A 25813-nucleotide genomic window follows, 5' to 3' on the forward strand; every position below is an offset into this window, starting at 1 on the left:
AAACCAACTGTAATAAGCAGAAATGAATTGGAAATTCTCAGACTAAAGTGTTCATTAGGATGTCGAGGGGATCTTAATAAGAACTGAATGGCTAAAAGAGAAGAAATGATGTTGTTTTCTTAGTTTTTGTAAAGAGTTGGCAAAGGGGAAAAAAAAAGAGAGAAAAAGATACTGAAGTGAAGTCAATGTCTTATGCTGATTTTTCAGCTGTTCTGCATGTCAGTGACTAGAAACTCAGTGGTGCAAAGAACGTCCTTGATCTCACAAATGTATGAAGTCTTTATAGTACGTCTTTCTAGTTATATATCTTTATATGTATACATAAAGTATTATGTAATGTGATTATATATACAGATTGTATGTATATATGAAATTATGTAGAAATATTGCATTTGAATAATTTATATTTCATACTTCATATGTTTGCATGTGTATCTCTGTGTAAATTATTATTATTATTCCTCTATTTTTGATGCATCCCAAAATGAATGGAGTTGTTGCGGACTATTATTATAGACAGTTAAATTTTGGGGGCTGAACTTATATCAAAGCTTTGGCACTTGTTGATGTCAATTTGAAGGCCAAATGAAAAGGATCTAACAACTGAGTTGGTACTGTAGGCAATGCTAAGGTGGGTATTTGAGTTAGGAGATGCCTGTTTTGGGATGGCAAAAGGAAATATAAAAGCACTGTTCTGACCCAGAAGCCACCTTGCAGCATGTGGGCTGTGTTCGTTGGCATTGTCACAGCTCTTAATGCTGACGCAAAATGTCAGTGATCTGTTGTTGTTTTATTGGGATATCATTTGTGGTATAGCTGATACGCTACAGAAAATAGTTGTTCACCCATGTGTAACTGTGAGCGCTGCTGTGGTGGAAATCTGTGATCGAGTGACAGTGGGGGAAGTAGCAGAAACTGAGTGAGAAACCTTGAACTCTTCCCAAATTCTGAATAAGAGGCAAGGGGAGAAGGACAAATAAATATTGACGATCTGCATCGCTGTTAAAGAGCACTCGCATCGTATTTCCAAACAAAGCTGCTTCACCTCACTGTCATCTTGGGCTTTGAAGGTAGTCGGAGTGAAATGTCTAGCCCATGATGACTTTGGGTGCGTCTGCTGGCCCTGGTCCCGGGCAGCCTGCAGTGAGGCTGCCAAGGGAGAGCGGGATATCAGAGACATACTTCAGCTGACTAGATCAAAATGGTTAGTCAGGGGTTTTTCCAGTTTTTGCTTATCCAGTGTTGTGTCCAGTTTTTGCAAATTCATTCAAAGTTTTGACAGAGGTTGAAGAATTATTGTGGTGGTGTGACATCAGTTTAATGGAACTGGGCTGCAAGGGAGTAGATCCGGCTCTTGCTCTGGGCTCTGTCACTGACACCTTGCATGGCTGCAGTGAATCCTCCATCTTGGATAATTTTGACTGTCTTTGAAGGAAAAGGTGATTGTTATTGACTACACGCAGTATCTTTGAGATCTACAAACAGGTCGTCCCATATTCTCATAGTTTGGTTGGGTGGCTGGCAAATGACCGTGGGCCATAGAATCATTAAGGTTAGAAAAGACCCTCAAAATCATCTGGTCCAACCATCACTGTACCACCAATATCACCCACTAAACCATGTCCCTAAGCACCACGTCCAACCTTGCCTTGAACCCTCCCAGGGATGGTGACTCTACCACTTCCCTGGGCAACCCATTCCAATGCCTGACTGCTCTTTCTGAGAATAAATGTCTCCTCATTTCCAACCTAAACCTCCCCTGGCACAACTTGAGGCCATTCCCTCTAGTCCTATCACTAGTTACCTGTGAGAAGAGGCCGACCCCCAGCTCCCCACACCTTCCTTTCAGGTAGTTGTAGAGAGCAATGAGGTCTCCCCTGAGCCTCCTCTTCCCCAGACTAAACAACCCCAGTGCCCTCAGCCGCTCCTCATAGGACTTGTGTTCCAGGCCCTTCACCAGCGTTCCAGGGTCTTGATGTCCTTCTTGTAGTGAGGGGCAAAAACTGAACACAGCACTCGAGGTACGGCCTCACTGGAGCTGAGTACAGGGGAACGATTGGACCATCAGATTTTCATGTTTGTCCAAAATGGTCTCAAGACACGGCCCTACCAAGCAAGGTGTTTGTTGCCTAAGGCCTGTACTGTCTGGAAAAGAGGTTTTCTGCAAGGCAAATATACCAGCACTGTGTGGCTGGGTTAAACGCGGTGATTCATCACCCAAAAATAAACGCTGTAGTGATTGTAGCTGCCAAATACTCAGTCATCGATTTCCTCCCTGTTAAGCATTTACCACTTCTTTTACTGTGGTGTAAGCAGATGGTGTCAGGAGAGAGTTAACTATTGATGAAGCCAAACACTGCTGGAGCTCAGCGGCACTCCTGTAGCTGTCTCAGGCATTAGGGACATGTGAGGCCAGCTCTGAAGTTCTCACATTAATGCCTGTTCTTGTATTACTAGTAATCTTCTCAGTTTAAGCAAGCAAAAAAGTTTTATCTCATTGTCCATGGAGATCAGATGAATTTAGTCATTATTAATAGAAGATAAAAATTATTTTTCATGTTTGCCATCTACTTTGTAAGAATTTTTTATTCAGTAGGTTGAACTGATTTGGTGAATTGAAGTGTGTCACAAGCTGAACTTGGTCACACCTTCTTGATGCTGCATTGGCCACCTATGCCGTTTCATAACAAAGAGTTTTTCTAGTATTCTCTTTGTTTTATGTGTATAGTAGTAACATCTAAAACACACATTGTATTGGGTTACATTGTGACTTCCGTAATATAAATTCAGGGTAAATATCTTAATTTTCAGTAATTTTGTGATGAAAAGACAGCAATGTACATGCAAACTCATTCTTTCTAATCTCCAACATATTATTAATTTTCCTGTTTAAAAATATCTCTGTAATGAATGCAAACCCAGAATTTCACTCCATTTTATCAAAGTCAGTTATGACTATATAGATATTTTCATTGTGTTGGTCACTTCAGAGTTTTCTTTTGAGAGTTAATCAAACTAGTTCACTGGTTTCTGGTCATAAATCTTTGTAATACCTGTACTTCCCTTGGTTGCCCTAAAGGCATTAAATCCTTCCTGGGAAAACCAAGCTGAAGTTAAAATTCAGTATTCTTGACATCCTCTAACTCTAGTGTCCTCTAAAAGACTCCAAATGGTGCCTTGTTTAAAGAAGGAGAAAAAAATCTTTCTGGAACATCCTATATCTGGGTGTGGGTTTTTTTTCATGTTTCAGTGTAGGCAATTAATGCCATGCAATTTCTGCTTCCTACTGTGCTACATGTTTTTACTTCAGTCATGTTCTGACCATCCACACATTTGGCCAATGGTCAATCATGACAAATCGAAGGGGATACAGGCAGATTGAGGAAATCAACCAGAGTATCTCAACAAGGCTATCCCTTATTGAGGTACTTTGCTTTCTTTTTTCATTTCTTACACATTTTGCAGCGTGGAGTCTCCAGTTAGGAATTCAAAAGGACTGAAATCTTATTATCCCCTTTTATGTTGTAATTATAGCAAGAATTGCCTTCTTCCATTACACAGATGGAAAATTAGAAAAATCTCTCAAAGCTGTGTTTTGTTGCCTTAGCTTTAGTCGATTTCAGTGAATGTGAAGTATTAGGTATTAGGACCTGTTTAGCAATGGGAAGCTTTCTGGCTGGAAACCTGGATTCTGGAGGGCCGATCTGGTCCTTGAGGAGACAGCAGCTCCCTGGCCTCTAAAACCAAACATTAAAACCCTAGCTCATGTGCCCACATTACTCTGTAGTCATCTAAATTATGGTATATTTATATTTATGAAATATATGCAGTAATGTCCCTAACTGCAACCTGTTTGTGGCACACCTTTATGATGCCAGCTCTTGGTGCTTTTTTTCTTTTTACAGTATTCAAAGGACACTCTCTCTCAAATATTCATAAAAGGCAGTTAAGCCTAATACATGTTCTGTGGTTTTATTGTCATAATAAAAACATTTTGACAGTTACTTCATCAGTAATTTTTTTTTTTTTGATTTTATTAGTTTTTAATCTGTAATGTGTTTTGGTTCTTTGGCTTCAGCTGTAGTGTTTTATCCAGTTTATTTGGTGGTTAAGTTAACTAAGTTAACTAAAACCAGCTCTCAAGATCTTCAGCAAGATTTCAAGAGTCACGTTGACCCATGAGTACCATAAATAGAATAATAGTTGATAATTAAGTGCTTTTCAAATTTAATAAGCTACCTATCTATTAAGGAACTTTTGTTTTGTTTTGTTTTGTCTAGGTTAAGAAATCAATAGCAGTAACATATCAGAAATAATCATGCTGTATTTTAAACAAATAATATATTCTGATTTTTAAGCCATTGCATTTTAGTTTAGGAAAAGATTTATTTGCATATACTCTTTTTGTGCAAGGACACTACAGTGCTAGCCATGGTTTAGAGATCATCTAGCCCAAGGGAGATCTTTCTCCCTCTTTGTACAGTGGAAAATGCAAAATTCAGTGTGTGAATTTAAACCTGTTCACAAAGGGCATGCTTTTCCTAGTTGTCTTTCTTGGATCCTTTAGGAAAAACTTGAACTAAATAGGTGAATTGGTTCAAATCTCTCTCTCTATTTCCAGTTGCTTTTTCTTTTTTTATTATTATTATTTCTTCTTCCTTAATTTTTACAGTGTTCTGTGTCATACTGAAAATACATGTGGAGGGCAAATGACTGGCATACTTTGTACTATTTATGTACCAAGGATTTGGCCTTCCTGCCAGATCTGAAAGATTGAAGACAAGACTCAAAGACATCTCCTCCCCAGGAGGATTTGTTTGAGAACAGCCGGACTAGTTCTTTTACCAGACGAAGCTAATACTTACAGGGAAGTACTGTAAAAAACATCTCATGCCATTCACAACCTTTCAAGCTTATTGAACTCAATATGAACTTAGGGATAGCTTTTCAAGAACCAGTTATGGCATTTCTTGTCGTTGTTGTACACAATTGCTTCCGCAAGGGCTATGTTCTCTTTCTAAGACTTATTTCTGTATCATGAAAGAGTTATAGAGTAAACTCATTTTCCAGAGATAACTGGCTTAGTCTCACAATAATAAACATATCCCTCTATGACACTGCTGTTACTTCAGGATGTAATGAAATTGTGATTTCAAATGTCATGCTTTTGGTGTGTAATCAATATTTCCAAGATCAACTGTATCATGTGCATTAATATTGTTCTCTAGACTGTGAAATCTTTGCAGACAGTTAAGATGAAGGCGAAGCAAGAAATATGTTTTGCTTGCCAAATTTCTCCCTCTTCCTAGATTTATATCTTAAATAGTCCTATACAAAGTTTGGTTGTTTTCTCTTAAATATTCTCTTCCTTACTCTTTCGTATTTGAGTGCATAAAGGCCAGCATTTTGAAATAGCACTGGTGCCTGAACTAGGACACAGTCTGCAAATTCTGGCCTAAACAAACGTTCTTTCTCTCCTGAGGCGCCGCGTATGAATTAATAACCTGAGAATTCCCTGGGTAAATACTTAGGTTCAGTAATCTTTTTGGCGGTCAACTGACCCCACTATTTTAACGATCAGCTCTGTTGGGACATATTTTTAACAGTCGGAGCAGATCATTTGGTAAGCTGGCTCTCTGGGCCGTTTGCAAAGTTGTTCCCTCAGAAGAGGGATCATTAGCTGGGTCAGCCGCAGCCCTGGTCACGCTCCACAATGGCTGCATCCCACAGGACTGGCACTGGGGCTGATCCACGGTCTAATGTGATGTTGAACACTTGTATGTGTTCATAAAGCTAAACAAGCAAATTTTGGAGGATGTTACATTCGCATACCAAAGCAAACAAACAGAAAAGCAAGTTGGCAAGCAAAACCCTCTTCCTCTGGTGTACGGGTGTATTGGCACTGACTTTGCTGTAGCCTTCCACGTAGCGCAGCTGCTGCAGTTAGTCTTCAGGCTAATGCAGCTCGCTTTGCACAGTCCAAATGATGGCCTTTAAGTATGATTGTTACTTACCTTAAATTTAATAAAATTACAGTATCTGTGATTGACAGTAGAATATAGCTGTTATTTGCCTTCCACATAAGAAGAATTCAGTTTTTAAAAAGGAAGGAAGGAAGGGGAAAAAATGTTGATAAAGCTTGTCATTATATTCCAGGATAATAAAGCAATAAAGTTATCAATTATATCCTATGCAGGCACTGGATTAGTTATTAGGTGAATATAAATTGCTGTCTGAGTGGTAGAGTCATTGGGTTTGAAGTTGAACAGATTCCTCAGAAATGCTTTCTGCATTTGAAGAATAGGCCCTTGTATATCAAAGTTCTTGTTACCATGTAGTATGATGAAGTACCTCGTCTGTCTGTGAAGACCACCTGGGTGTATATTAACTGTGAGTCATTCTATTAAAATCTTGTAATGGGATTATAAACAGTCTTTTCACAGCACTGCTATCATTCTAAATGATGTCCATGTCAGCTAGTCATTTGGACACCTGGTCATATTCAAGTGTGCATCTGACTTTCCTCTTCTCCCTTGGAAAAGGGACTGATCCTCTGCACAGCTAGGCAAACAGCTTTTAGCCTGATCTGTTCCTGAAATGGAACATCCATAGGGATTTCGGTGCCATAATTCAAAACTGAAATCCTTAAATCTTCTATTTGACCACAAAACTTTGGAGGGATGGGATTTTTTTATTTATTATCTATCGTATACAACACTTTACAGTTCTTAGGACCTAAAATCTTGTTTATGTGTATGTGGTGCTTTTTAAAAGCAGAACAGCTCTGTGATGTCTGTGTCTGATCAGGACCAGGAAAACAGGTGATCTATATATATTTCCTGTCAAGGGTATCTGACCTGGCAGTTGAGATATTAAACTTTTACTGCTCTGACTCAGCCTCTGCTTTAGATACCCCCAAACCTTGTATTTTGAAGCACAGAAGTAGCAGGTAATGTTTGTGCCCTCTTTTTACTCAGAAGCATGGACCACTTAACCACTAATGATGTGGAAGACCTGGCTTCAGTTTGCAGCAGTGCCTGAAGAGATACAAGTCTGTCTCTGGTACTCACAAGGAGAACTCTATTTATGAGGCTTTTTATGGTTTACGAGGTGCAGTTACAAGGCTGTTCCGAGATGGGATCCTTCTGATGCATCCTTTTGAAACTGGTCTGATTTACAGGCTTTAAGATTTACTGGACAGGAGGGAGAGGGAGAGAATTTTGATCGTAGTTTACTTGCTAGGCTGCGGCAAGGCAAATTTTTCAAGAGTGTTGTTCTCAACAGCATTTTTCTCTTTTAACGGGAGGTGCTCAACCAGACAGATTGCTGGTGGCATCTTGATTCTCGATTTTTTTTTTCTTACAAAGTTCATCTGAAGTGCTTAACTCCTTCTAGAGTGTAAATAATGAGGGTATAAGAAACCTTCCCTGTCAGAATTTTCCACAATTGCTCATTTCCATAGCTGTTTCAACCTTTCTCTGGAAGACTGGCCTGCTCACGGTTGGAAATGCGTGTGGTGTACTCCCTGATCTGTGCAGGTATGGCACTTACTGAGAAGTTTGTTGCTTGGGAAGTGTACACAAGATGAGCTCCTTGCCATGGCCATGGGAGGGTCAACTGCACTGTGGCTCTGCCCTAGGTGGCATCGCAGAGGAACTGTGGCTGTCTGCTCATGTGTGGCTGCGTCAGAAACAATCCTCTGTACTGATTGAATGTAAAAGTCTCGAATTATTGCAGGAAACTCGTGAGATACTGAGCCATTTATAAAGCAGCTGCAATTTAGAGCTTTTAGTTTTCTTGTGTTAGATTTTCAAGCTGCAACATATAATTATGTTTATTATGAAGTGAGAGAGAGTCTTTTTTATTCGGTGGGAAAAAAAACCCACCAACAACAAAGCGGAAGTGTGATTTCTCCTATTTAAGTTGTAATATATTAAGAGTTGTCAGTACTAATTAGCACTGTAAAGTAGCTTAAACACAGGACCCACGTGTCAACAAGAGAAATAGCGTCTGTGTCTCTGGAGAAGCAGAAACTTGAGTATGTCTACTCAGAGATGTATTTGTTGTGCTGATCTTTTTTTTTTTTTTTTTTTTTTTTTTTTGTGAATGGTAACAATGGTTACTGAAAAAATAGAACAATTCAACTTTTGCTTCTTTTAAATTTACCTCATGCACCCCTCCCAAAGTAAATAAGAATGTGGGTTTTTGCATGTAGCTCATCTCCTCTTTGAGTCAAAGCAGCAAAGCAGGAAACCACGCAGGAGTGAATCAACTCTTGCACCTTAAACCTTAAACCTCAACACTTGCACCTTAAACCTCATTGGTCCTTGAACAGTAATGATGAGTCTTATGGAAATGTTCATTCGGATCCTTCATGTAAGCATTGGCTATTAACTAGGGTGAACCCACGTGTCTGTGTGTGCATATAAAAAGAGGGGAAGGACTCTTTTATCACAGATCATAGCAACAGGACAAGGGGAATGGTTTTAAACTAAAAGAATGTAGTTTTAGATCAGATCTAAGTAGGAAATTCTTTACTATGAGGGTGGCGAGGCACTGGCACAGGTTGCCCAGAGAAGCTGTGGATGCCCCGTCCCTGGAAGTGTCCAAGACCAGGCTGGATGGGGCTTTGAGCAACCTGGTCCGGTGGGAGGTGTCCCTGCCCATGGCAGCGGGTTGGAGCTAGATGATCTTTAAGGTCCTTTCCAACCCAAACCATTCTGTGGTTCTATAAAAAATGCAACAATAAATTCTCAGTGTCAATGTAAATATGGAGTTAAGGACCCTCTTTCTTTGTCAGTAACAGTTACTTTGGTTCAAAGGCGGGGAGTGATTTCAGTGATGTTGTAAAACATCTCCATACTCAGTACCAGGTGTCATGTGGTGTTGCATCTAGTGTTGTTTTATTTAGGGAAAAAAAAAAAAAGGAGATTCAGGTCAGTCAAAAACTTTTGGGAATTCACTAGCTTGTTATAATCAGTAAAGAAATAACAGAAAGATCAGAAAATAAGTGATATATGTTCTTTGCTGAAATATTAAATGGGTCAATGTGCATCTTTAATGATGATTTTTTTTTTAAAAAAACATCAAATACTTCCAAAGAGCTAGAAAATAAAGTCAAACTTTTCTTTCTGTTGAAAGATAGTTGGCGGACCAAGCTAAAAGGGTTCTTCTATCCATTTCTTTCCCTTTTCCTCTGGACAAGTGGGAGAAATAGTTTGTCTTGTTGCCCCCGTCACCATGGAGAGCATGTAAGAAGTTTCCATTAAATTAAAACCTATCTCTCAAGGGGACTCAAGAGAACTGTTTTACTTGCAGTTTAGCCTTCAAGTGTCTTATCCGGTACTTTGTATGTATTACTTGTCAAAAACCAATGATTTTGTCTCTAACAAAATTTAATTTTAGGGAACGTCATACATTCTGAAGTTGACGCAAACTATCAACAACTTCTTTGAAAATTGATGTTTCCTCTCTTAAAAACAATTACTCCTCCTGAACAAACTTAGAGTGATGTCATGCATGACTAATAACATGGTGATCATATTTGTTTTGTATGACTCTGTTCTGAGAAAAACAAGTAAAATACAGTTTCTTCTGCTGTGTAGTAAAAATCACTGCGATATTATTAACAATTAAAAAATACCTAGTTTAGTTAATTTTATGTTATTCTTATGGTTAAAGATACCAAGAAATAAGAATATGAGTGTATAGTTGCCTCAGATTTCAAGTGTGATAGTTTCAAATAATAAAAGTTGTTAGACATACACAGTGTAAGCTTTATAGTGTGGAAATTTCTGAATAGTAATAGATTTTGTTCTATGCTATTTATCTTCAGTAACCTTAAAAATCAGAAATAATGAAATAATATATGGCTTCATGGTTATGATATGTTTAATTTTATTTTTTTAATGTATTATAATGTGTTAGCTCTAATGTTGTAATTATGAACTTTTGATATTATGGTTCTGAAAAATCTCTTCAGATTCTCCCCCTACATTTTCCCTTCTATTAAGTGGAAGTAGTCTGTATTACCTACACCTAACAGAGACTTCTGAAGAATAATCAGCTTTCAATAGTCAGTAAGTGCTTAGTATTGCCATAGGTTGAAGCCAAAACAGGTCAGCTCCAGGTCTGTATCTGAGCATTTGTCTGCTGTTCCACATATTGTGTCAGTAGGTTGTCCATCTCATAATCCATATCCTACCTTTTTTACCCCTTGACCGTAATTTTGATCATGTGTATTCTGAGTTCAAGAAGCGTTTGGACAACACTCTCAAACACGTGGTCTGATATTTGGGTGGTCCTGTGTGGAGCCAGGGGTTGGACTTGATGATCCTTGTGGGTCCCTTCCAAGTCAGGATATTCTGTGATTCTATGCTTATTTATTAAAGACTCAGAAAAGGTGCACTTACAGGGTTAGGTTTTTATTACTGGTCTTCTGTAGCAGTAAGTACTGTGACGTATCGGGTCAGTGAGTTGAATCCAAGTCCATTCCAGACGCATTAAAAACTAATTTTCCAAATCTACATATTTATAGTTTATATAAGAGCGCAATCACTTTTGGGGAATAAGTCAAAAACAGCCATTTCCATCTTTGTTTCCCAAAAACTGTGTTAAGGCAACATTACTAAGCCTGACAGATTAAGCAATCTGCCTTTGGGGAATGTTAGGAATGTCTTTGCTAACTTTGCTCAGACCCTCAGTGGGCAATTACTGCAATATGCACTGCTTATCCTCATTTTTTGTGGACTGGTGTTACGGAGAGGCAGGATGTTTCACCAGTGGGTTTCGGGGATATCTGCTGACAGTGGAGGAATGATGTATCTTGGCAGCTTTGTGGCCAGTGCCAGCCGCTGGCAAGGCATTCTGCTTTACTTGGCACGCAGCCTTTTGTCCAGCCACACCAGGCTTGACCATCTCGTCCCCTCCGGGCTGGGTCATGCACGCTCATCCTTGCAGCGATCAAGCCCTGCAGCCTTGCCAGCCAGCCCCACCACCCGGGGAGATGGGCACCATTTCCTTCTCGCCATCATCTTCTTCAGTTGCCTCTGAGGTGACATTATGTGACCTAGTGGCTCATTTAGTATTTAACATTGTGGAATCCCTTAATTTACAGCTCACCTCTCATGATATGATCCCTTGGAGCTCTGGTCTCTTTGCTGTTCATATCCCAGCCTTTCCATCCAGAACTTGGTATCAGAGAGCTCTAGACCCAGTCTTTGCATTTTGTCTGTCTCTGTAGGGCCTTTTCCAGATTGTGCTGTTATTCCCCTTTCTTTCTGAGGAACATGCTGGAGTTTGCTAGTTTTAGTAAATCCTTACTTAATCATTTTTTTCCTGTCTGAAGTGAATCTTCTTTTTTTTTTTTTTTTCTTTTTCTTTTTTCTCTCTTTTCTCTCCCCAAACTACTGTAAGGATTGCTTTCAGTCAGATCTGACTATAGTTAGTACTACTCAATGTACTTATTTTAGTAAGGAGAAGTGGGTTGAAATTGAGATGCAATCTCAGTTCAGAGGTTAGAAGAATAAAATCAGCAAAACCTCAGAATGAAGGACAGCAAAAAGAAAAAGGAGGTTCATTTGGGAAAATGAATCCTTCTTGTGGAAATTAAGATAAACAGAGACACGCAGGATGAGACAGAGAAAACCAGTTGCAGTGTATGGAAGACAAGTTACATGTGAGTTTGGGGCATAGCACCACCACTGCTCCTGATGTATTTTTCAAATAGCTGAAGAATTGTTGCCACCTCCTGTAGTTCGTGGGTGTCTTCCTGCTAGAGGGAACACGCGAGGAAGACTGACTACAGAGGAATAACTGAAAAGAATTAGCTGCCCAGTCTTTTATGCCTTTTTCACATCAGTTGTACTTGCCTGGTGCACAGACCCCCGTTACGGTGTCTGGCACCACGTGCCCAAGGAGGAATGACTTGGATGTGTGAGATCCCTCTGGGACTGCTGAGCTCCAAGGCTGGTGGGGACATGACTGAGCGTCACCTGGAACTGTTCATCAGCTTGCAGATAGCTAACTAATTCAGGGATTATTTGTCATAGTCCTCGTATTGCTACTACATCTATGAATATTCCGGGGCCAAATCTTTGCATAAAAATTTTAACTTCAGGAAATTACTGACTGCAAGTTATTCTTCAGGCTGTCATTTCTCAGAGCAAGTCGGTTTGCTTGCAAGCATTGAATACTTCTATGTTAGATAGAAATAAATGTTAAAATATAGTTTGAATATTTTCACCTAGAAATGTAAATGCTGCTGAGCACTTTTTTTCAAAAATGACTTTCACTAAGCCTTGCTAGTTTGTTGGACCTCTCTAGCAGCAAATCTGTTTGGGAGGTACTTGCAAAAAGTTCCTGATGTATTCAGTTTCATGCTAGATAACTAGTTTATACTGACAAACCAAATTCATTAAAAATTCCCAGTGTATGTTTAGTACATTATTTTCTTATTACTTTACAACACAAGCATCAAGGAATCAAATTTATTAACTCAATTAATCTCATTTAACTCATGGTACTATTCAATGCATAGTCTTTAGATAAACTAAATGGAAAGATTCTGATTTAAAGGGGGATTAGGGAAACTAAAGAACTAACGGAAATTAAAAAGAAGAATTACTCCAAAAACCTGAGAGAAAAATTTATGAGTACTATTAAGTGGATATGTAAAATTTTGATTGTTTGGGATTTTATAAACTGTTTTTTTAATGTGAAGAATGATTATGAATTAGGGGGAATAAGGTACTTTAAACAGTGTTTTACCTCCCCCTTAACCATTATTTAGGGATCTCCTATTTTTTCAGAAATTATTCTCAAATCAAAAGTGGATTAGTACAAGGAATACAAATACATTATCAGTATTCTTTATATGCTTGAAGCAAGTAATATCAAAGGTGACATTACACTGCTGTTGTTGAACATGTTTGTTAGGCTCTTGGTTCTCTTGAAGTATTGTGTCATAGCAATAGGCATAAATTAGTTTCAACAGATTCTTCATTTGATAGAGGATTCTAGTAACACTGCTCAAGTATAAATAACACATCTATGCTCAATGTCTAGTTTTCTGAATGTGTTAATGATTTAGGGATTGAGGGGGTAGGGTTTCTTGGTTTTTGTTTTTTTTTTCTTTTATGAAGCGTTGTGGCAGGGCTCTCAAGAGTTTGAAGTACTGTGAATTTGGCATCATGTTCAAGAAATGTATTATTTTTACATTTAACTTATTAGATTGTACAGGGGCTGATGAGTTTATAGGGGTATAGGAGGTGGTAATCACTGGTTCTCCTTGGGTGCCATGGGAGATACGCTTTGGTAAATATGTACGTTTTGGGATGGGAGAGTTAAATACCAAGTAACCTTAATGGTTATTCTGTCTTCGGAAATGCATTATTTAAAAATAAGTCATTTCACACTAAGTGTATTTGTGTTCACTGTTAAACATGTTTAAAAATTAATGCTGTTTGTATAGGGATCTCTCTTCGGTTTTAAGCACATTCCCTTGCTCCTAGTTTGAGCTGTTACAAAAGGTTTGAACCTGTGGTACTTTTTTTATTATTGCAGTAGTAGTGGAATACCTCCATACGGAGTGCAGCAGTGCCTTAGTGTGACTGTTCAGGAAAAAGTTAATAGAGTGTTTTACAGCTTTGGAGCTTGAATTTTTGCTTGTCTATTTATGAATGGTTGGTTTGAATTTGGTCTCCCCAGCTCACAGTAATGCTGTTTTATTTGGGGTCTTTTTCTGTAGGTTCTGCACATCGAGCAACACGCTGCAGGCAAAGGTCACCTGTACCTCACCATGTGTGCTGAGTTTATTTTGCCTCTTCAGAATCACAAAGAGAATAGAAATTCTATTTTAGGCATTAAGAGTTGGAAATATCCACTTTGAAATCAAACATCCAAGTATTATGCTGAGATAATGATCCATTAAGTGAATCACGAGTACCTTAAAGTGGGGATCATTCAGTCTCTCCAGTTGAATCCGTTCCAATTTGTTTAATCGAGTTTTCATTGAACCCCTTTTTATTTTAACCAACCCTGGACTCAGCCCTCTGTCTCTCACAGTGCCGACTGGTGCTTTTTAGAAAAGTTTAAATGGGAGTTGTAATAGAGTCAGACTCACCCTAACTTGGGAGTGCAATCTCTTGGGATGGATCTTTTTTTTTGCTTCGAACACAAATTTCACCTTGACCTTGACCAGTCATTTCTTGAAAACTTATTCTAAACCACTTTTTAATTTAAGTTTCCAGTAAAAAGCAGAAAGATCCAGCTGTCTTGCATTTTGCTGTCTTCTTCAGTGTGACCTCCTGCATTTGTCTAATGTATCCAGACTGAGCAGTTTTGTTAGCATGGGAAGGCTTGGAGCAGCAGCCTTCCTCAAAAGGGCACTATCCTGGTATAGCCTCATGTACAAATTGATAATGGTGATAGCTACATCTCCGAGTGAGCATAGTTGAGTCTCAGATGTGTCTTCCAGGGGGTAGCAGGGTATTTCAAATACAGGTTGTTTAGTTATTTTTTTCCCCCAGGTTGCCATATTTCTCCCTTTTTTAGAGTGTTTTGCTTGCTTTGGTTGAAGTGGAGCTTTTCAGGCGGAAGTGTGTGAGTATTGTGAATGTAATTTCTCATGACGGGAAGGGGTTTTCAAAAACATCTCTTCCCGTAATTTTAAAGAGAGTTTACTCCTAGATTAGTAATACAAAACAAAACAAAACAAAAGACCCTGAGTAAAGGATTGGGCACCTTTTGAAGTGCCTAAGCTGCTACTTACTCAAGCTAGCTGTGTGTCAGCCTTTCATACTCTGCAAGTGCCTAGTTGGGGCTCAACAGGGCAAAAACTCATATAGGAAGACAGGCTTTGTGACAACCGCTGCAGAACCACAAGGTCAGGGAGATGAGTTTTCTACCCTTATCTAAAGGAGAGATTAGGAAAATATTCCATTTTTAATTATAAAAAAACAAGTATCATACTAAAAAAGAGCACGCTGTTTCATACACCCAGTCCACCTGCATGCCTGCTTCATGCCTTTAGCCTTGCAAACACATCTGTGTGCTATGCAGAAGCAAAATTACTTCTGCTAGAGCAAGTGGGTTTTGTTATTTCAAACCTAGCATGAGTTTCTGTTAACGTGAAATGTTAAAATCTGTGACCTGCAGAATATTCCTGGTAATTTGGGTTTCACCCTCCAAGCATGACAGCCGGAGCTGAAAGCTGTTTTAGCTGGGCATGGTTCTGCACTGCCAGCCCAGCAGACCGTGTACCTGCACTGCTCAGCCTACTCCCTTTGGTGCAGCCGTGGCGACGACATCCCTAAGATAGTGGCAGGCTTTTCAGAAATGAAAAGTATGTATGATGTTCTCATCACACCCTCCTTTAGCTCTGACAAAACAAAATCGTCCTGCCTCAAATCGCTGCTGCCAGAGCAGAATGAGGTGTGGCAGCACGATGACAACTAAGCAGTATTTTTTTTGTGATGTATGAAGAGTTAAATGGTTAGCAATTTATTTTTTCACTTCCTGTCCTCAAAGCCAGCTTATTTTATAAATGCTAAATTTAGTCTGTTCGGTTTCCGTCATCAAGGACAGCTTTTTTGGTACGCTTTCTTACAAATTGTCTGACCTTGAGGGAATGCTGCCAGAAAGGAAGAGCAGTTTAAAAGCAGACAGCTGATTGTTGGGGGTTGTAAACTCTGCCGTGCAGAGCGATAAAAGTCCACAAAAGCACGAAGACTCCCTGAAGCTTAGTACCCTCTGAAGTTCACGAGTGTAAGGTGCCAGGATGAGTTGCTAAAAACAAAAAAGGTTTGTGGGTTTTCACTGATTTTAACCTCTGCTGTGCGGGAAGGATGAGCTCTTCATGGCTTGGTTATGGATGGGAGACATCGCTGACGTTGCGAGCAGATTGCCAGGAGTGGAAAGAGGCTGCTGCAAAATTAAGCCTACCAGAAGTTAAAAGGAGGTAGCGTTCAGAAGATTGGGAAGAAGGTGAAGTATAACTGTGCAGGAAAGGATGTCCATCCAGCAGATAATTCAGTATCAGCCATAACTGTACCATGCTTCTCTCGAGATGTTGTGTCTGGTTGTGCAGCGGGCTGGTTGTTTTTCCATGAGAGATGGGGAAACAGGCAGTAAGGAATGCTTTTTTACACAGCCAACAAATGCTTTGTGAGTAGGGAGATGACGTGTTACGTGCCTGGCAGCATTCATTAGCGGCAAGCTAATGAAATGGAGCACTGCAGAGGGTACTGGTGCACAGCTTTAAAGGGCAGGCACAAAAAGCACCAGCCAAGAACGGTGACTAGAAGAGGCTACAGCATTGTTCGGCAGCCTTTTTCTAGTATGGAGCTGTGCTAATCTGTCTTTGGGTTCTGTTTCAGCCCGGGTTTCAGGTGATGGTTAGCAGCCCCGTTCTGCAGGTGTAAGGATGCAGCGGCCATGTTGCTGGGAGAAGCATCGCCAGGTTTTGCCTCTGAGTCCCAGCTGTGGCAGGGGCTGAAGCTGTTCCCCTCCCTCACACCAGAGGGAAGGAGGAGTGAGACGGGAGAAGCCACATGGAGCCACGTGTCCCCGTGTCGTACCGCTGTGGGCTGGGCTGGTGTCCAGGGCAGTCCACGGGGTTACAGGGACCTCAGGCTGAACCCTTTCTGACCCACCAAATGCTCTGGAGGCTGCCAAACCCTCAGCAACAGAGTTCAGGCCCCTAAAACCAGAACAAAGTTTGGAAAAGAACAACACAGGCATTTCTGGGAGACGACTGGGGAAATTTTGTTTCTGACCCCCACATCAGTGTCAGACAAGCCCATAGCACCAGAAGAAGCCCAGATCAGTAGATAAGAGTAGAAAGGCAGTACAGAGGGGACAAACTGTAACACTCTTGTTTTTAATCCAGTTGACTTTATGAGCTGAAAAAATGGCTGAGGGTATACCTCTGAATATGCTAGCAGTAGTGTTGTGAGCCTCTGAATTAGAAAAGATGTGGTTCCATTAAATAAAACCAACGGCCACACTCACTGTCTAAGGAAATGAGCAGTTAAATCTCAGTTAATAATGTTCATAGAAGATGCTAAAAAGTAAAGTGCTGAATATTCAGCTATCCCTTTTGGCTTAGTTTTCACTTTTAGTCATGTAGTTCCTAATGCTGGAATAGTCATTGTCATTGGAAAAAGTCTTGTTTTGTTATGCCGTGCACATCCAGTAAATAACGATAATTTAATATTCAGAGTTTTGATTCAGATACAATTTAAATAGAGCTTTGGCAGCTTAGGTTAAAATTGAGATCTTGGCAAAACACCTGCACCACGTGTGGGTCACTGCTAAGGAGCGAGTTGTTGGAGTAGATGCCTCTGTTGACCACCACCAGTACGAAACAAAACTAATTTGTTTACAATTTTTGTCTTAAGTATAAGGATGTACAAGCAGTTAATGGTATCCTGCTGGCTTTTGTAATGTTGACTGAAATGAGAGAGAGCCTGAATTTACGAAAGCAACAACATTCTTAATCTGAGCGTCGAGGTGCTCGAGCGAGTCCAGAGAAGGGCAACGAAGCTGGTGAGGGGTCTGGAGAGCAAGTCTTAGGAGGAGCGGCTGAGGGAGCTGGGGTTGTTCAGCCTGGAGAAAAGGAGGCTCAGGGGCGATCTTATCGCACTCTAAAGGTACCCTAAAGGAGGCTGTAGCGAGGTGGGGGTTGGTCTATTCTCCCACGTGCCTGGTGACAGGACAAGGGGGAATGGTCTCAAGTTGCACCAGGGGAGGTTTAGGCTGGATATTAGGAAGAACTTCTTTACTGAAAGGGTTGTTAGGCATTGGAATAGGCTGCCCAGGGAAGTGGTTGAGTCACCATCCCTGGAGGTCTTTAAGAGACATTTAGATGTGAGCTTAGTGATATGGTTTAGTGGAGGCCTTGAAAAGTGACCTGTTCTTTACTCTGTGTCCTTTACACTATCTTTATAAGGGGATTTTTGCTTTTGTTACTTGTGTTACAGGAGAACAGCAGGGTCTAGCGACCAGATGAATTGGGGTCCCTTTGTTTTAAGGTGATTTGTATATGAATAGAGCAGGAGACTCGCTGTTCCAAAGATGTTCTTGCTTTCAAATGGGGGGAAATGTCAGGTCCAAAAACATATCTAAATCAGCCGAATGGATGGAATCTACTAAACATCTCGTCTTTCAGCATGCTGGGGATAATATCCACTTAGGCTGTTGTTCTTACAATTTTTAATGTTAGTGTTTCTATTTTCCTTTTGCAATAGAACTCCATTCTGTCATGAGATTTGGCTCTGACTCAAAACCAAGAGGATTCTCAATGAAAATATTTAACATAGTTAATTATAAAAATCCCAAAGCAAATTCATAGCTTGCTTGATTGTAAGCCTACTTAGAGTAGACTAACTAAAATGTTTGTGGCTTTAAATGTTTCTGACAATATGTTGATTTTTTCATAGATACTATTATCTTGAGAATGAGAGAATGCATTTAGAGCTGTTTAGGTACCACAGAAAGATGACTTGTTAGATCTACGTATGGAAGAATTGTTTTGGGTCAAGGTTTGAAGTAGCTTGGCAAATGTTTTTTGTCTAGGTTGGGTTCTGTACTACAGTAGGTAGTGAAGCGTGTGTGCCTGTGGCACTGAGCCCACAGAGCATCACTGCTGCAGTGCAGTGCCATGGAAGTATTTAGCTGAGTAGCTGAGAGCTGTGCTTTGTCTTACTACCAGGTTATCGATGGGCACTTCCTTCCTTGCTCTTCCTATTGAAAATTGCTTGAAAAACATTTTTTAGGAGTAGTTATTAATGATGTGCTGTCAAAAAGGAAAGATATATCAAATAGGCTTCTCCAGGGATCTATCTTTGCCCTAGTATTATTATTCAAAAATTCTATTAACCACTTTGATGATAGAAATAAGGAATAAAACTATAAAAATAGCAGATTACACCAGTCTAGAATAAATTTAGACCAACCAGCTTTGAAAGAGTTGGCCTTAAGCATCATGCTATTTTTCCAATTCAGGGAAATTTTTCTTAATTAGTATATAAAACAAATAAAAAACATAAAATGTAGCATTGATGAAGGATATCTAACGTGCTAATTCAGAATAAGGAATTGTTGCAGCCATTGTTACCTTTAACAGGTAAGCATACAAGCGTGGAGCTGTCTGCTGACCTGCAAGTTCATTATCTGTAACAGTAGAGAACTCAGAAAGTCAAACACTGAACCGAAGTGCTGCATTTAGTGTAAGGCACAACCTTCTGAAAAGATGTGTAGACAAAATTAAAAATTGCTACAGAGAGCAAACAAGTGCTAAGGCTTGTTCTTTTAAAGGTCACATGGCAGAAAGATGAAGCAATGTCTGCTTAGACTAGAAGAAGGTAGACAAGCAGGGGGACATTACAATCTTCAAACATTTGGAAAGTTGCTTGAAAAACGTTGGTGACCATATCCATTGGGGATGACACAAGAGAGTAGAGGTGTATCTTAAGGAGGAAATATCCTGTCAATATAAATAGTGGCTACTCGTGGAGGTTTAAAAATTCTTACAGCCAAAATGTTTGAGAATACTTCAAAGAAACAGGGTGATGTCAAACAGTTAATCCTGATGCCTTATAAGAAATGGGAATAGAAGATTTTCTTCATAATCTGTTCAAATTAAACAAGTGTGTGCTTTGTATCATGATTTGTCCTTTAAATTACAAGCTGATGCAAGAAAGAGGAACAAATCCTGTGGTTTTCAGGACCAACTTGTCTGATATGTGTGTGTTAGCAATTGTGTGTTCACATCACCTTTAGCCACATATGTAACTAAAAATATGTCCTTTTGTCCTTCCCCAACAGTCTCCAAACGTCCACAACTACCCAGATATGGAAGCTGTACCCTTGTTACTAAACAACATGAAGGCAGATCCCCCAGAGGATTCATTATCTACAGACCATTTCCAAACACAGACTGAACCAGTGGACTTATCAATAAACAAAGCCAGATCGTCCCCTACAGCAGCCTCGTCTTCACCAGTTTCCATGACAGCATCAGCCTCCTCCCCTTCTTCTACTTCTACTTCTTCTTCTTCTTCTAGTCGACCAGCTTCATCGCCCACGGTAATAACGTCGGTATCTTCAGCAGCATCTGTCCCATCAGTATTAACTCCAGGTCCTCTTGTGGCCTCTGCATCTGGTGTTGGAGGCCAGCAGTTTTTGCACATTATCCATCCAGTTCCACCTTCAAGCCCCATGAACTTGCAGTCCAACAAAATGAGTCATGTGCACCGTATACCCGTGGTGGTACAGTCAGTACCTGTTGTCTATACAGCTGTGAGATCACCTGGGAATATGAACAACACTATAGTAGTACCACTGTTGGAGGATGGGAGAAGCCATGTCAAAGGTAAGGTGGAACTGGTTCTGTGCATCTGTGGCATCTATAAAACACTTCTTGTAGGAGGAAAACCTAACAACCTTATAAAGCTGTTAGTTTACAAAGTTGCTATGTCATTTGCTGGAGGGACATGAAACTTTCATTACTGATGGAGAACCTCTAAAAGTCTTATCATAGGTGCTCTTTAAAATAAATACAAAAAACGGTTGAAGTCAGCAGTGGTGATAAGTGTTCAGACAACTCATGTCAAGTATTGTCCTGAGGGAAATCGATCCTCCCTACAAACTGAAGAAATAGGACAACGGAATAATGACAATGTACAAAACATCATAGACAGACATGGAAAACTCACCAGGTGATACAGATCTCAAAAAAAAAAAAAAAAAAAAAAAGATTTGGCAGGGAAAGGAGAGTCAGAGAGGTTGTTTCCATGCAAAGAGAAAACACTTGTTGTGCTCTAGGAACACGAGAAGGAAAGGCTTTTGGAACAAAGAGTGGTACCAGCTGCAGAGAAGTAGGTTTTATTAGGCTTAAGGAGTGGCAGTGCAATATTTTGAATTAGGTTGCCTCTTCCAGATTAAACAGCAAAAGGGAAGGAAACCACACAGAGTGTATATGTTGGGAATGATTTTTGCAGACACAGGACATAAGAGGCTTGTGGAGGTGTGAAGGGAGGAGGAAAGCACATGCCAGGACAGATACACTCTTGGAGAGGAGTCCAAAGAACACGAAAAGGGGAGCTGGAGAGCAAGAAAAAATGAGAAAGTAGCAGTTACCAAGGCAGCAAAAAATTGTTAGAGATGGTGACATGATGGGTGGGGGAAGAAAAGGGAAAACAGATGTGCTCAGATGCTTTGGAAAGCATAACTCTGTAAAGAAGACATTAGTGTTAGGGATGGGAACATGATGTAGGGAATGAGGGAGGCTCATTTCAAGGTTCATTGTGTATGGGTGAATAAAATATGGCCAATTCTCCTCTGAAATGAGGTAGAATGGGAGGGTACTGACAGATAACCTTACTTTAGGGCTTATGAGACTATGGGGCATTTAGTAATACATCTCATAACATCTCTTGGGTACCTAATTGCATAATGAACAAATCTCTACAACTGAAAGACCTTTCTTCTTCAACGCTCCTGTCTATTTTTGGTATACTGATGACTGCGTATTACTGTATATACAACAGTGATGGATCATTCTATTGTTTAGTAATGTCTTGTTGTCCATCAGTCTTTGGTTCTCCTCCTATTCCCTCAGTTCTCAAGTATGGGATGTGTCCTCTTGACACACACAGACCATAGGAAACAAGCACACAGCAGATCTGTGTTTTGTTTTAAGTCTCAAAATCGCAGCTTAAGAAATTTTAGTACACTTCATACAATGATGTAGTTTTAGGACCTTGTGGCATTTTGTCAAGAAGTGATAAATGAAAGCAGAACGTTTCACTGTATTATCTGAAAAAAAAAAAAAAAGTTAAATTTTAGTCTGTATTTTGGTTTTGGAGCTTTGAGCAGCACCTGACCTTGAGCTCATCCGGAATTTCTCCCATTTGTTTTCTTTCCAAAGGTGCTAGTTGGCTCTGGTAATAGTCTCCTCCATGTGAAGGACCTCCTGATCTTGTAAAACTGGAAATTCACTACCCTGGCTTCGTCAACCAAATTCCAGAATTTAATGTGCTATAGGGATTTCAGCCCACAAGCTCTAGGCCTCCTGAGCTGCCCTGACAATCTCTCCTTTGTATGATTATTGGCAGAGATCATTAACTGGCCCTGCAGCACCTATTAATGTATAGCTAAAGAAAAAGAAGGGATTAAGCTTTCTTTTATTTTTTTCTCATCAGTTTTACTCATTTTGCTATCACTAATTCTTTTTATATAAATGTTCAGGTTAATTTGAAAAAATACAATAGAAGAATAATGGGCAGCAATCTACTCTAGGTAGTCATCTTTTGTCATCTTTTGTTGGAGTGTGCTTTTCTTTCTTTCTTTTTAATGTAAAACAGTATAAATATAACAGTGATGTTGCATAGATTAACTGAGTAAACAAATTTCATGTATGCACAGACTAACTTCCATTCAGTAGTCAGCTTTTGTGCTGGAAACAAGAAATAAATATACTCAGATGCTAACAGATCATCTTGGATGAATTGAATTGGTAGCTAATCCTCTACCATCCGATGGGGAAATGCGGATTTAGAAACCTGTGAAGTCACTACTTTCAATTTTCACATGAACTTTGATCATTTTCAGAACCAAAAAAATGCACACACTGAAACAAAGTTGATCCACAGATAGAGAACATTTGTCCCGTAATCCCTGTATTGTTGCTGCTTGGGTCTAAATCAGAGATTGTTGATGATACAGAGTTGTGATTGGGAAGCACCTGAAGTTGTATTTTACATTAGCCTTTATCTAAGCTGTTTTCACCTGAATGAGACTTCCCTGAGCAGATAGCATTTTTCAATGCTAAAATTAGCCACAGTTAGACCAGACCAAAGTTCAGATTTCTCCTATTTTTTCTAGTCGCAGGTATTTAGGGAAAAATTGCAAGAAATGGCATATATAGATAAATATTTTTCATTGTTATTCCCTCCCAGCTCCCAGTTTTACTTTTCTTGTGCTGAATTTTGCTTTTCCTCACAGGTTTGACTAGGACCTTTTCATTTTTAGTTTTATTGCATAAACTTCCCAAGCTACCACCTTCCTTTTAATCCAGCCTCCAGATGTTTTGCTTGGATGTCTTTCTGCTTCCCCTAATCCTTCATAGGAACCATAAAGTCCATCTTCCTCCCCAACAAAACTGTCCTTCCAACAGCTGCTTTCTAGAGAGTTGAAGCAAAAACATCTTTCTTCATGTTCTGTTTGAATTCTCTCTTCCGTTCAGCACAAGAAATCTGTCTCCTCCTCTATCTTCCTCTCTTTTCACCTCCTCATTTTTTTCTACTTTACTGGCCCTTCCTGACTATTCTTTAAGCATTAGTTTCAGCAGCTCTGCTTCATCTCTCCCTCCTTATCTGTTAATATTTCTATCCCATACTGTCATCTTTTCTATTGCTGTGCTTCCTTTTCCATGGAATCATTCATCGTGGTGCTCTCAGTCACAGTCCAGTCCTTCAGGAGAGTCTCAGATCTACTTTTCTCCCTCCAAATGTGCTTATCATTTCTGCTCTCTGTCCTGCCTCCTCTCTCATGTTTTTCACTCACAAGGTTTCCTGTTAAATCAAACCTTTTCTGCAGCATTGAAAACCAGATGGGTTTGCAGAGTTTTCTCCTGTATACGTGAGCTGCTAGTAGCATACAATCACAGAAAGCTCATCTAGTTCCAACCCCCTGCCATGGGAAGGGACACCACCCACCAGACCAAGTTGCTCAAAGCCCCATCCAGCCTGGCCTTGAACACCTCCAGGGATGGGGCATTCACAGCGTCTTTGAGAAACCTGTTCCAGTGTCTCACCACTCTTAGAGTGAGGGATTTCTTCCTTATATTTCTTGTATGTCTGCTTTCTTTTAGTTTAAAACCATTATCCCTTATCCCCTATCTTTCCTTTAGGCTCCCTTTAAATAAGACTTCACTGAGGTCTCCCCAGAGCCTTCTCTTCTCCTGGCTGAACAACCCCGGCTTTCTCAGCCTCTCTTCACAGGAGGGATGCTCCAGCCCTCTGAGCATCCTCTGGACCTGCTCTAATAGGTCCATGTCTTTCTTGTGCTGGGGACCCTAGAGCTGAAAACAGTGCTCCATCTGGGATCTCACGAGAGCAGAGCAGAGGGGGAAGATCACCTCCCTTGTCCTGGGGGCCACGCTGCTTTTGATGCAGCTCAGGATAGGGTTGGCTTTCTGGGCTGCAAGTACACATTGACAGCTCATGTTGAATTTTTCATCCACCAACACCCCCAAGTTCTGCGCAGGGCTGCTCTCAATCCATTCGTCACCCAGCCTGTACATTTGGGATTGCCCCTGCACATGGGTTGGACCTTGTATTTGTCCTTGTTGAACTTCATGGGTTCCATTTGGGCCCACTTTTGAAGCCTGTCGAGGTCCATGTATGGCGTCCCCTACCTATAAAGTATCAACTGTACAACTCAGCTTGATGTCATCTGAAAACTTGTTGAGGAACACTCAGTCCCATTGTCAGAGAATCACAGAATCATTAAGGTTGGAAAAGACCTCCAAGATCATCTGGTCCAACCATCCCCCTACCACCAATGTCACCCACTAAACCATGTCCCTAAGCACCATGTCCAACCTTTCCTTGAACACCCCCATGGACGGTGACATGTCTATGTCACCAATGAAGATATTAAACAGTAAGGGTCCCCTGAGGGACACCCCTCTTCTCTGGTCTCCACCTGGACATTGAGGCTTTGAGTGCTACCCTTTGGATTTGGACATCTAGCCAATTGCTTATCCACCAAACAGTCCATCCCTCAAATCCATGTCTCTCCAACTTACAGAAAAGAATGCTGTGTGGGAACATATAAAGGGTTTTTCACAAGTCCAGGTAGATGATGGCAGTTGCTATTCCCATGTCCCCGGTTACTTCCCTGTCTTCCATACGCCTTAATACAGTTTCTAAGAGCATCTGCTCCATAACTTGACCAGGCACAGAGGTGAGCATCCCATCAGGTCCTGCGTCACACACTGCATTGCCTAGGTATCATGCTACAAAAACACCCTTCAGTCAGACTGGGTCTTGTTGCAGGATAAGAACCTCTCAGTTCACCTAGTTTAAACCAAAATCAAGATTGGAGCATTTTAGGAACGTATTAAAAACACATAATTAGAAGGTAATCAGAAGACTATACATTCGGGATCAGTGTTGGTAATACAACACTGGGCATTTGCAAAGTCTTACTAAATACCTACACATTTTTGACAGCTTTCTGTAATCCCAAAACACTCTAATCTCAGATGTGCAGACACACATGCAGTTACATGCACACTTCCCTACCATCTGTGGTGCAAAGATCACTTTCTTCAGTGCTCACCATTGTTCACTGGTCATCCAAAACCTTGAAGAGTGTTCGAAGATTTTTTGTGCATGATGATCACCAGGCATTATTATACGTTTAAGTATTCCAGCACATTAAAATACCATGAAAAACTCCTTCCTCGCCTTTTTCCCCCTGTTCAGCAATAGTGTGTGTTGCTCAAAGCTGCAATTAGAGGCACAGCAGGTAGCAACAACTATGGATAAGGTTGCCAGAGAGTTCCCATTAAAACCCTGTCTTCAGTTGCTCGAAGTTTGTCTATATGTTAACCATTTAGGCTAACATTTTACATGCTGAATTTCTGCCTCAGGCTGTTTCTTTTTTCTTTTTTTTTCTTTTATTACTTTGAGAAAAGTTTCAAGAAAAACTATTCCGCTCTTCCTGAAACCGAGAGTAGAGAAAAAATGTAGCATTTTCCATGCTGAAAAATTTATTCCAGCTTTTTTGGTGCAAAACTCTA

At 40.2% G+C, this 25813-nt stretch overlaps 1 protein-coding gene across 8 annotated transcripts in view; it reads left to right on the plus strand.

The window, feature by feature from the left end:
- Nucleotides 1–25813, plus strand: part of KLF12 (Kruppel like factor 12) — a 246828-nt gene that overhangs the window by 130373 nt on the left and 90642 nt on the right. For all 8 annotated transcript variants that reach the window (XM_040540371.1, XM_040540379.1, XM_040540395.1 and 5 more), the window contains one exon: nucleotides 19828–20374. In XM_040540371.1, the coding sequence (XP_040396305.1) occupies nucleotides 19828–20374 (547 nt within the window). The remainder of the gene's footprint in view (nucleotides 1–19827; nucleotides 20375–25813) is intronic.

The sequence above is a fragment of the Cygnus olor genome, chromosome 1 (assembly GCF_009769625.2).
Source record: "Cygnus olor isolate bCygOlo1 chromosome 1, bCygOlo1.pri.v2, whole genome shotgun sequence".
NCBI classification, from domain to species: Eukaryota; Metazoa; Chordata; class Aves; order Anseriformes; family Anatidae; genus Cygnus; species Cygnus olor.